The sequence below is a fragment of the Anabrus simplex genome, chromosome 7, assembly GCF_040414725.1.
Source record: "Anabrus simplex isolate iqAnaSimp1 chromosome 7, ASM4041472v1, whole genome shotgun sequence".
NCBI classification, from domain to species: Eukaryota; Metazoa; Arthropoda; class Insecta; order Orthoptera; family Tettigoniidae; genus Anabrus; species Anabrus simplex.
Window position 1 is genome coordinate 225,895,433 of NC_090271.1, and position 13,680 is coordinate 225,909,112.

At 36.8% G+C, this 13,680-nt stretch overlaps 1 protein-coding gene across 1 annotated transcript in view; it reads left to right on the forward strand.

Moving 5' to 3' along the window:
- Positions 1-1,774, forward strand: part of LOC136877487 (dnaJ homolog subfamily A member 2) — a 131,480-nt gene extending 129,706 nt beyond the window's left edge. Inside the window, exon 8 of the mRNA XM_067151580.2 lies at positions 930-1,774. Within this exon, the coding sequence (XP_067007681.1) occupies positions 930-1,118 (189 nt within the window). The 3' untranslated portion in view covers positions 1,119-1,774. The remainder of the gene's footprint in view (positions 1-929) is intronic.
- Positions 1,775-13,680: the final 11,906 nt, after the last annotated feature.

A 13,680-nucleotide genomic window follows, 5' to 3' on the forward strand; every position in this document is an offset into this window, starting at 1 on the left:
AAGTGTATCCCTTGGAAGCCAAGAAGACAAATGTATAGGTCATCCAAAAAAATCAAACTAGGTCTGTCTCTTAAATCATTCGTTACAATATGAGGTGCTCTAATTCATCGGAAAAGACTATTTTGCTTGGGGAGGGCGAGGGGTCTCTGAGAGGGCAACCAGCATTGAGATGGACAGATTCCATCAAATCCAACAGGTCTGAATATCCTTGTAGGTTATCTTTATGTATTTTCTTTTCAAGTTCTCATACTAGTTTAAAAACCTGTAAATGATGCCTTCTTTTGGAGGCTTAGATTTGTAATTCCTTAACCTTATTCACAGCGGCATATTTTTAGTCATTCTGACACTGTTTATTCTGCAAGATGCATGATCAATTCTAAGTTTTTAATTGAATTGTTCATAATTACCAAGTTTCAATACCATAATAGACACGAAGATCACAAGCATTGTAACAGTAACATTAAGTGAAGTTGGCGGTTATGACATACAAGGGGAGAATACATAATATTCAACCTTCACTGAAGTATGTTAAGGAAGGTTAGTTTTACTGCAACATATACATTTTTTTTTTTACCCTTCTGTAAGTGTCATTTCTAAGTTTTTCATTGAATTGTTCATTATCTACCATGTTGTAAGTACAGAAATAGACAAGGTCTCGAGCATTAAGCAGAATTGGCAATTACGAAAAATACACAAGGAGAGTACTGACGTATGTTAATGAAGGTTGGTTGATTATGACAATTCACAGGATAATAAATTGGCTCTTGACAGGGGTGGGGGGTGTATTACAGCATATATTTTTGAAATATAAATATTGTGAAAGTTATTTTCTTATAGGTGAAGGATGGAGACATACTTCTCCCTGTTATTAATTGGCTATTATTTTCCATTTTGTTTGTGTATTAATGTGTATTGGTTTGCTTACTTAGGAGTTGGAGATGCTTTTGCCTGCTCGTCCCACTTTCAACATGCCCAAAGGTGAACAAGTAGAAGAAGTAGACTTGCACGAATTTGATCCAAATGACCGCAGTGCTGGTGGTTCTGGTCGTCAAGAAGCTTATGCCAGCGATGACGACGATCATCCGGGGCCGGCTGGTGTACAATGTGCCCACCAATGATGGCCCTATATTATTGATAGTCCGGCCAAATTGCCAAGTGGCATAACATGCCTATCTAACAAAATGGGACTTGTGTACGTTGGAGAGCTGCTGAATAGAGTGTTTTCTGAAGGACATGGAATTTGAATTTATTTAATTACTGTGTTCATGTGTTCTTGTTAAGGTTTACTGTCATTGACAATATTCCTATTTGTCTCATATGTTTTGTTAAGAATTTTACTCTGCTCATTAAGATTTATTTTTTAATAGGGAAAATAAAATGTTCAGTTCTTTTCCTAATTTAGAAAACTTATTTCAGGAATGTGATCTCTCGCCTGGTTACCCCCATCTGTAGGATATTGAGCTGGGAGGTTTACCAGTATCTGTCCACATAGTTGATTTTTAAGTTAAGCTATAAATTTTGAGTAAGGTTAGGAATATATCAATTTGTAAAAAGTTGCCCTTCCTTGCTCACTTCATGGGATGTATAACGTCATGGGCCTCTTGGTAGAAGTATTTAAACTGTAATTTGAGATGCATCAGATGTATGGTGATACAGTAATTATCGAATTTGTAAATGGCCCACTAGTTCCTCGGTTGGTTTAAACAGTCTGTACACTTCATTTTCAAGTGCCACGTAACATCTTCATGTATAATTAAATTTCTTGTGGAACTGACCTCACGTGTACCATCATTCGAGGTTTTAGGTGAACCCTTTTCCCTTCTCAAGCTCAGTTGTGTTGTACTTAATGGCTTGAATGCTTTCATTTTGTTCTGTTATCCAGTATTTGTATCTTATATTTATCTCAGTTGTTAAAGGTTAAACATTTGTATTGAAGAAGCAGATTGCACGAACATTTATCGCAGTACTGATTTAATTTTAAAATCGGTCTGTTGAAAATGTTGTTCCAGAAGGAAGTATTCTACAGTAGAGATCCTCTATAGCGAGTATGGCATATAGCGAGAACCCTGCTGTAACAACAGTTTTCTTTATTAATGGCCCTCGAAAATTCCTATATTATCCTGTGTAGCATCCTTTGGTTACAAGAGCCCTTTCATCTCAATTCATCTGTTATAATGAGTGATCGCAGATGTGATTTAGCTCACATACAGTATATATATTTTTTTGTTGATATTTATACACTCTACTGTTTAAGTGAACACAGTTGATCATCTTCCATATCGATTTCCCACTACGTGCAGTAGTGAGCACACTCATCAACGTTTGAAGCCATTGTCAAAATCGACTAGGAATACCATGACTGTCTCCAGTCATGGCTGGTTGTGGTAAGTGTGGCAATGCCACGGCTTTGTATTCAGCTGACCAGAGTGTCGTATGACTGTACTTAAGATACTCTCCACGTTTGTATATTTGTACCAATATTTCCATGATTACGGTGGCTGTAGAAATGTAAAAATTTATAAACATGCCAGATGTGTAGTGCCAGGTTGCGTAAGCTATTATGTTATGTCAGAATTAGAATGATACCAGTACGTAAGTTGTTTTCAATTGCCAAAGGATCCTGATCTACTTAGTAAATGGATTTGTTCGGTCCCACGCATGGACTGATCTAAGCGAACAGATCAGCATTGTGTATGAAACATTTTCAAGACAGTGACTTGAGCTGTATTGAAAAATGTATCATTAGGGCGGAAAGACATGTATCTGTAAATGCGATCACCCCATTTTGATTCACTACTAAGTATTTATTTATTTTTGGAAAATAAATAAATACTTAGTAGTGAATCTATTGAAGTGCGATATGGACCATGGAGCTGATTTTATGTCACCCCATTTTGCGCGAATCAGAATAAACAGTGATTTTAGTGTGTGAGTGCATGTGAACTATAACTGCCTACCAAATGGATTTTTTATGAGATAAAACTTCTAGCTTGCTAATCTTTCATCTCGATTAATCTGTTGTTATGAGTGATCGCAGAAGTGATTTAGCTCACATTATTTAGAATAACCCCGGGCTTAACCCTTTGGCACTCAGCCTATATGCAGAGGTTTGCTCGAAGACAGACTAATTTTTGTGATTTTCCAAAGCAAATTACAAAAATTCAACACGAAAAGAATTTAACACACGTTAAAATAAAATTAATCACACTAATACAGAAAACTATGAACATTTCAGAAATGAATATACTTTGGACGTATTGTTATTGGTTAAGCCCCAAAAAAATATTAAATTTCGAAAATAAATTTAAAAAAATAAATTATTGTTTTCAATGACAGAAAAATTAGACATTGTTGCGTCTTCCTTCTTTACTCTTAGACCTGAATGAAAGAACATTTAATTCTGAATAATTTGATATCAATATGATGTGTGTGCTGCAATTCACTCGTGAAGCATTGCGCAAAGTTATTCAGTTTACATGTAACGGTCATCATTATCAGGTCCTCGCAGTCTGATGGACGGTGAGCAGATACGACCGTGTCACTTCCCACATAACGGGTACACTTTCAGCAAAAGAAGGTCATTACTACTGTCTAAATCATCTGAAAATTCAAGGATATCGGCCTAATTCGGCCTTCAATGTGGCCTAGCCATTACGATAAAAAGTTGACGCAAGCACGTGCAAACACCGAGTTATGAAAAGGAGTAAAATTGTAGTTTACGAAGTACATCGAACACACGATATACAAAAGAAACGATCTAAACTATAAACAAAACTCATAGCAAGATCAACTTGTTGTATTCATAAGCCAATCAAAACAGATCCACGCAATAACAACTTCAAATAACCACAACATAAACATTCACGGTCAACAGATTTCATTTGTCGAAAATAAAAATATTTTGTAACGCTGGTGGATATATCTGTCGAGTTAAACGCAAATTCAACGCTTTAAGGTACAGTCAGGATCAACTGTTACGATTTAACAGCTACGCAAATGACCAAAATCCGTAAATAAGACAGAGCCGATGTATCGGCGCCGTGAGCGTTTTCGCCATAACCTCTCGCGCCGATAGATCGGCGTGCTGAGTGCGAAAGGGTTAAGGCAAGGTGGAGTTCTGTCACCTCTTCTCTTCATTACTGTGATGAATGAGATTCAAAAACAAGTATGCCAAAACGTAGGTGACAACAAAATGAAAGTCATGCTATTTGCTGATGACATCTGTATATGGGGAGATTCCAAGGAGGAACTTCAGGATCAGATCAGTGCATGGACAGTAACAGCTAAAGGGTACGGCCTAAGATTGTCAGGAAAAAAGTGAAGTGTTGGTTATGCAGAGAAATGGTCAAGCTGAAGGTTACATTGAAATAGAGGGTAAACAACTCAAGTTGTCCAACAAATTCAAATATTTAGGAAGCGTGATATCAGCAACAGGCTCCATTGAAGAGGAACTTACCAGCAAGATTCAAGCTGGAGGAACATTCTATAGAGTTGTCTGAGACCTTATATGGAACCCAAAAGTACCATTGAAATGCAAGCGAGCAATTTATCTGACTTATTACATGCCAATTTTGACATATGGGAGCGAGTCCTGGGCCACGAGGAAAAAGAATGAAGCAAGGATTCAGGTAGCTGGATGAGATTCGTCCGAGCGATGGTTGGCAAAACAAGATGAGATAAAATTCGTAGCGAGAACATCAGGGACATGGCTCAGATTGGCAGAATGCAGGATAACATAACTCTGCGTAGACTCAAATGGTATGGTCATATGCGAAGGATGGATCCTGCTCGCATACCCAGAAAAATTGATGATCTGCAGTTAAAATATTGAAGACCCAGAGTGCAGCCAAGAATGCGACAGACATGGTGAAAAACAACATTCAACAACGGGGAGGGGATTGGGACAACATTGAAGGAGATAAGTACAAAGGCAAAATTTGGTGGTGGGGCTTCATTCGCCGACCCATCGTATAGATGGAACGACGTGGGATATGTATGTATTTTGGTGCCATATTTAATTTATATAACGAAGTGCTGTGACATAAGTAATTTTTGTCATTGCCATGCCCTCTGTATTTCTTCTGAAGTAATGGGGATATTCATTTCTTGAAATATGTTGTTCAAATTTATGAGAGCAAAACATCTATTTTCGGATGAAATTAATGTAAAAAGGAATTCTAGGCTATGAAACTAGACGATTGTTTGGGGTTGCCAAGAATGGAACAGCAATTTTAGTTCCTTCTGCCTGTGGTCATTTCAAAGAGGTCATGCCAATAACACTTATTCTGGGTTATCAACTTTCAGGGTCAGATTTAGCAACAATGTGTAGAGATTTCTTACGATAAATACATTTATGTGGATTGAAAACAATATTTGTCATAACTGACAATACTAAGGTGAATTATGTTATGTTTCATGAACTTCCTTAAGATTCAGAAAGTAGTTACTCCTTTTTCAGTTGAAAATTGTCCCATAAAAACTTTGTTCTATGTAACAGTGTTCACGTTTTTAAAACATTCGCTTGGAAGTAATTCTTAGATGAGTGTAAAAACAAAAGGAAATGACAGACGATCACCATTGTAAGGTCATCAGGCATACTAATGCGGTATTTTATAAATAAAGAAGAATTTAATTATATTGTATGTATTTGTTTTGTTGACTGACTTCTGTATTAAGTTTAAGCTTGCAAGACAATGTTGACAGTGACGTAGGTCAAGACACATTATTATTTTGAAATACAAGTAGTAGAGTCTTGATTTTATTCCTAGCTGTGCCTAGTTAAAGGATGGCGACTACCTGCCTTGGCAGCATGATACATAGTGTGGGCCAGGGCATGATTAGGGACAGCCATGGTAATACCCATTGACTTACAACTCTGATTGGTGAAAACAAACATTGAATTTTTGTGTGAAATGAGAGGGAGAGGAATTTGTTTTCATAAGTAGTGTATAATTAATGTGGATGATAGCAGTTGTTAACTCGTTAGTAATAAAGGCTGAATTAACAATCACTTAATTTTGATACTGGGTACTGAAAGTAAATAATATGGCAGTGTGCATCACATTACTGAGGTAAGTTCATATATTCTCGTGTCTGGTTAAATGTTATTCCCACATATGTTCAGTCTTCAGCCCTAAGGCTGGTTGGATCCTCAACAGCTCTGCCATCAGCTGTCATAGATGGCCTAGGCATCACTGAAGAGGCGTACTAGGGAAATGAGTTAGGTAGTTTCCCGTTGCTTTCCTCACCGACCCAGAAGTTGCTATTACATATCAGTCTGCCAACCCAACTGAAATGCATGCACCAACCGACCCTATGAGCAACGTTTTCACACCATTCATAGCAGGGACTGGCTGCACAAGGAATGGCTTACTCGCATCGCTCATATCTCAGTCACTTTCATATTGTCAAAGCCAAGGATAAGACAGACAGATCAATGAAAGTAACAAAATTGCTCTAGCCCATACCAGAAGACATAGTGCACTGTAAACACTAGGTCCTGCCTCAAAGGCATATTCCCACATGAATTTATAGCAAAAATGTTAACATTACTGATGCTTGGAATGTGCTATGTTTTCGTGATATATACGCGGTTAAATTAGGTTAGGTGCTGTTTAGGAAGAAAACTGAAACTTTTCCATAAAGGCCTTCTATTACAGTTTTTAAGAACGCGGTTAAACATGCATGTTCACATAGTATCTGAATTAGAACAAACAAATAAGCCACAGTATGGAAATGATCTGCGAAAACATAAGTTTTAAACAAACGTATTGCAGTTCTATACTGATTCTTATGCTGCTACCTTATTTCTTCTTTACTTATTTATATATTTATTTACACTGTTTATGCCCACATTGGAGCACCAAAATCAACCTTAGACAATAAAATCTTCAAAAAATAAGTTCATTTTTTAACACTTGATAATTTCTTCTCTTCCCAAAACTTCATTCTAGACAATTTTGCAGCTCATTCTTCTGCTGATATAACATACAGTTTACATTTTGATGTTTTAAGTGATAGTTTTGTATATTTGTTGTTTACAATCTTCTGTTCACTATTTTCAATTTGCTCTGTAGTGATTTTCAATTCATTCAAATCCATTTGTATTTCTTTAAACCAAGTGTTTTTTGTTTTACTATTCCAAAAGAAATCAAAAGGCCATTTTAGGAGTCTAAAATTTGGCAAACGGTGTATACACTAGAGTCCCGTTAATCCGAACCCCGAAAGTCCAGTTAATCCGAACTGAAATATTCATTTTTTTTTTTTTTTTAATTCTCCTTATTGAAATGAAAGAACATATTATAGAATGCTGATTTACTTGCATTTTATTAGTCATATTTTACTAGAATAACTTAATATAAACACAATTACACATCATAAACCATCAATCACTGGTCGTTCATCTTTACAAAGTCTGGTAGTTTCTTTTGCCGTAGTGATTGGAACTTACTCGATGATGCAATGTTAAACCAGTGTCTCATAAACATCACATCAATGAGTGAGTAAGCGCTACCACTGAGAGAGCGACAGAACTATTAAATAAACATCACAAGCAGCTCTTCACATCCCGGGCACAATGCAAAAGTGTAACCCGTTACCGTATTTTAGCAGTTTTAGGAGACTAGTTTTAACGTAGTTTTAGTCGTTTTCTCCTCTACGGGTTCTTAAATACCCTACTGTAATTTTATACAGTATTTTATTAATGTGACTGCTAAAGAATGGACATTTCAAATTACAGTATGTACTGAATTGTATTGTAGAAATTTTTTTCTCAGGCGGTTGAGGTGCTGGCTGTCCAACCCCAACTTGGCAGTTTCAATCATGGCTCAGTCCGGTGGTATTTGAAGGTGCTCAAATACGTCAGCCTCGTGTAAGTAGATTTACTGGCACGTAAAAAGAACTTCTGCGGGAGAAAATCTTGGCACCTAGGCGTCTCCAGAAACCGTAAAAGTAGCTAGCGGGATGTAAAAACAATATTATTATTATTATAAAATATTTTCCGGTTAATCCAAAAATTTTGTAATCTGAACAGACTCCGGTCCCAATTAGTTTGGATTAACAAGACTCTACTGTATGTCCAAAAAATGCAGTCCTCATTCTCGTGTCGGTAACTGATTCACTTTCCTTGTAAATTACTGAATTGGGTAAAAGTCTCCACTGGCCATCAACCTGATGTTTTTTTATTAATAATTGTCCGGAGAATTCTTCTATCCACTTCCTGCAGTTTGTTGTTGCTTGGGTATTTAGTTTGAATAATGTTTCGCTTGCATACGTTGCTTCTGGTTTGATGACGGAGTTACAGTGGCGAAATTTAGCATTAATTGAAAAAGACTGTTTTTTGTAACTCGGCCATGTAATTTGTTGTGCTCATCTCGATTTTAGAGTTCTGTTATCTATGGATGCTTTTTCGTTAGCATTCCAACTGATTTTCACCAAGATATTTAAATTTATTTAAAACTTTAATTTTCTGAGTATTATTAAATATAATATGTGGAGTGTCAATTTCAAAGGATGGCATCATTTTTGTTTTCTCAAGAAGTATTTTCAACCCAACCTTCGCTGCTAATCTTCCTAGTTCATCTACTTCAAATTTTGCTTCTTCTATACTATTTGCTAATAGCACCAGATCATCAGCAAGTGCAAGACAATTTAGTCAGATATTTCTTCCAATCTCAACAGTCGGAGGACAAACCTTACTCCATTCATGCATAATTTTTTCCAGCACACAATTAAACATCGAGGATAATCCATCTCCCTGTCGAAGATTAGTATGAATTTCAAATGGTTCAGAAATTTCATTTCTAAACCTAACTTAGACTTAGTGTTTCTCAGAGGGACCGCAATAAGATTAACAAGTTTCCGGTGTAGACCAAATTCAGTAAGGATATGTAGTAATGATTCACGATGGATAGTATCATAAGACTTCTGAAAATTAACAAAAGTGATCACTAAATTTTTGCTCCTAATGCGTTGATGTTTTATTATACATTTGAGATTGATAATTTGATCTGGACAACTTCGTCCTGGACGAAAACCACCCTTATATTCACCCAATTCACTATCAAGCTGGTCATGCATTCTGGAATATAGGATCTTAGAGAAAATTTTTTAGGTGATATCTAACGATTAAGATAGTACAGGTGTATGCTCCACGGATGGGATGTAGCGTGGAAGAAAAAGATTTCCTCGGTGAACTGGAAACACACACTGTTGGAGATGGGATCATGATAATGGGAGATCTGAATGCCTGTTTGGGAACTGATGGAATGGGATACGAGAATATTCTGGGCCCACATGGGTATGGCGATAGAAATGAAGATGGGGAGAAACTGTTGGACTTTTGTATCAGAAGTAACATGATAATAAAGAACACATGGTTTATGAGGAGAGTGAGCCATAAGATCAGCTGATATAGTTGGGATGTACAGTATGGAACACTCGTCGATTTTATAACAACAGACAGAGAATGGGGAAGATACGTCATGAATACAAAAATAATCCCCAGTGAAAGTATGGAAGATTATCATAGATCACAGACGTGCCAAGTCTCCCGATTTGAACGGGAGACTCCCAATTTTTCATCGTTCCTCCCGATCTCCCGATCGCTGGGTCCGATATCCCAATTTTCAGAGCAATATCCGTAATTTTCGTATTATTTTAAACTCCCGCGGATTTCCTCGTTCTGTCGATATATGGCTGAGTATGAGTGGTCGATAGTAGTTCTAATAATGATACCAGATGGCAGTACGGTGCACGGTGGCCAGTCATGTGCTGCTCTTTCGTGTATAATACAGTCATTCTCTTTGCAAGCGAGTCAAGCGAGTAACATTCTCTTTGGAGTATCCTAACCTCAGAAACATAGTCTTTCTACCCGGGGCAGACCTACAGAAGTGCTCGTGTTGTGCCTTAATATTTGTTTTCGCCAAAATGTCAAAAAAAAGAAATATGATGCAGTGTTTAAAAGTGCTTATAGGGAAGAATTTCCATGTTTGAGTGAATCCAGAAAGGGACCAACGTTCATATTGTGTACTATATGTAGGTTTGATTTTGCAGCTGCACATGGCAGGAAATGCGATATACTCAAGCACATGCAAATGAAAAAACATAAGGAGAGTGTTCAGTGTGTAGAAAGAAACCAGAAACTGAACTTTTCATGTAAAAACCAAGATGTAAATCCTGTGACGAATACCGAGGCGTTATTTATGTCATTTATAGTAGAAAATAACCTGCCTGTAAATTGTGCCGATCACGCACGACCTTTGTTTCGCAAAATGTTTTCTGATTCGGAAATCGCTAAACGATATGGGTGTGCTAGAACGAAAACAGCTGCTATCATTACAGAAATGTGCATGGAAGAAAGGGCGAAAATTGTATCACATTTGCAGGTGAATGCATTTTCTGTTGCTACTGTTGGTAGCAATAAAAGCGACTTAAAGATATGGGCCTATACCATTGTTGTAACATTTTTTAAGCCTGAACTCGATGAAATTCAGAGTTGTCTACTCTCTGTGCCTAATTTAGAAGGGGATGCTACTGGAGCTAACATTGCCAATCTTTTGCTCTCAGCTTTTCGGGAATTCTGCATTCCATAAAAAAACTGCCTAGCTCTTGGTGCTGATAATGCTCAAGTAATGGTAGCATTAAAGAATGGTGTGGCAGAATGTTTGAAGCGGGAAAATAGTAACATAATCATCGTAGGCTACTCTTGTCACCGAATTAATCTTGCTGCGGCATGCTTGCCCGTAAATGTAGATGAAAGTATAATTGATATATTTTACTATCTGGAAAGGTGTGCAAAGAGGAAAGAAAAGTTCAGAGAATTTCAGACTTTACACAACACAGAGATCAGGAAAATTCTGAAGTATTTGCCTACTCGATGGTTATCACTAAGAAGGTGTTTAGATAGGATTTTGCTTCAGTGGGACCCTTTGGTTACATTATTCAGGAGCGAAATTGTGAGTAAGGATTCTCAGATGGGAACTTTGAAGGCTTACAAAATTCCTAAGCACAGTTTAAGTGCAGATGTGTCTTGTTTTTCTGAAAACATTAAGGATTGTCATAACATTTCACCTCACTCCTCAGTTAAAAGGAAAAGACAGTCATCGGTTTCACTAAAAAAATGAAACTACTTATGACACTAAGAGACATGCATTGTCACGTGAATATCGACTTTTCATGTTCCTTTCATCAAATTTACATAAATCTTTTTGCCTTATTCTCTCAAGTTTTATGGATATCTTTGAGAATCCAAACGTAGCTCTTCAATCAAGTATGCCGCACATCCACTTATTGGGTCAGTTTTGGAGGAACTATTGAAGAATGTGTTGGCAAGTTTTGTGAAACCAGATGTTATTAAAAGATCCTCCCCTCTCCTTGATGTAGATTATCATACTCCAGCAAATTAAAAGGATGATTGTGATCTGATGATGGAGAACTCTGCGTTTGTTTTAGTGAACACCTTGAAGTCTGAGGAAAAGTGCATATTCTTTAAGTCTGTTAGAAAGTGTTTCTCTTCATCGTGTGACTGCATGGTACACTAATTTCCATTCAAAGATGAAGTTTTAATTAATGCAGAAGTTGCAAATATTTCTGCTATATGTAAGGCATTATTTTCTAGCCTTAGATTTTTCATAAACAAGTGTCCGAACATTTTGACTAGTGAAACGGAACATTTGGATAAATAAACTGATATTTTGCACTCCCAGTTCTGTAACTTTCAGCTCGAAGAAACAGACCTGGCAAAAGGAAGAATTGATGTTCAATGGGCATTGGTAGGTCAGATGAAATCAGCTGATGGTGTACTTAAATATGACAGACTCTCTAAGGTGATGCTTGCTATTTTATCAGTTCCATATAGCAATGCAGAATGTGAAAGGATTTTTAGCAGAGTCACAAAGACAAAAACACAGTTCAGATCCTTGCTGTTTGAACAAACTTTGGAGAAACTTTTAACCTTGTAATCAGTTCAGCAAGGCAAGTGCTTTGAGCAAAAATTTAGTTCAGAGTTTCTGAAGAAGGCTAAGTCAGCTACTGGTGTGTTGAACAACAATTAGTCATAATGTGATCACCATGTTGAAAGATGAGAAGTCACATGTTCCTACAGTTCAGTTATGTCCAGTATTTAGTATTCACATGTAGATGATGGAAAATATATATATGAGCAAATAGAATTGTTAATGTATTGAATTATAATGAATTTGTACGTTCTGCCATCAGTGATGTGTCATAATACGTCGCGATTCGCTGCGGAATTACTCCTGATTTTTTCACTTTTGAAAGTTGGCATGTCTGAGATCATTAATTTTGGAATTAAAACAAGTAAAAATCCCTAAATTTGTACTGAAGAAGAAACCAAAAGATCGGGTTTTGGGAATTGGAGGAGGATAAAAGAATGGCATTCCAAGATCGTATAAAAAGGAAGTTGCCTAGCATAGAAATATGAAGTGGAGAAGAAGAGTGGGACAATTTAAGACATTTGTGTAAGCGGCAATTGAGGTATGCGGGAAAACAAAAGCAAAGGTTAAGGGAAAGGAGACACGGTGGTTGACAGACAAATTAAAAAAAAGAAATAAAAGAAAGGAATAAGGTCTAGAAAGAAATGGATAGGGAAAAGCAAAAAAACATATCAGAGGGATGAGAATAAGATAGAAAGGTTACATGCGAAATACAAAAGATTGAAACTACAAGTAAAGAGGAGTATCAAGGAAGAAAAAGGACAAAAATTGGGAGGATCTTACAAACAAAACTGAGTAAGATAGTTGAGGAAATCAGAAACTATTATACAGAGTAATAAAATTGAAAAGCATAAATCAAGAAAAAATCAAGGCATTAGAGAGAGAAGGTGTATCCATAGTACATGACGAAAAGGGTCTTCAGAAGGTGATGGCAAAATATTTTGTAAAACTTTATAATGAGGATGACTGCTCGGAGGAAGAAGGGGATAAGAAAATGGAAATAGATGGAGAAAAAGAAGAGAACCCGATAACATGGTTGGAACTTGAAAGGGCAGTGGAAGCAATGACCAAAGGTAAAGCAAGTGGAAAAGACAAATTCAATGCTGATATGATTGAGGCAGCAGGAAGCAGTAAGCAGTGGGACTACAGTGGCTATACCGAGCCTTCAATGCCTTATGGAAGGATGAAAGGATACCTGAAGATTGGCAACAAGGAAGCATTGTACCATTGTTCAAGAAAGAAATGTGAAAAATTATAGATGTATTACCCTATTATCACATGGGCTAAAAATAATGGATAAAGTAATACACAAAAGACTGAGGGATATAATAGAAACACAGAGGAAGAACAATATGGCTTTAGACCAAACAGATCAACAATAGACTTGATATTTACAGTGCAAACGATGGTGGAAAAACACTTGTCGCTGTTGGCACAGAATCCGGAAATGTAACAATTACTACTTATGAAAAACATTCCACAAATAACCCAGATACATCATTTTGTGTATATGAAAGAGCACCCTGTTGTAGTTTTGACAAAGAAATCCATAGTTTCTGACGAAGTACTCTATACCATCCTTCCAGAAGATCCACCCCCTTACCTCAGTGACCTTCCACCAGTCATCAAACCTCAAAGAATTAGCATCGTTAGACAGATGTATCTCCATGAAAAAATTAGACCCTTTGTATCAGAAGATAAAAAAGATATACTATGTCCTGCTGTA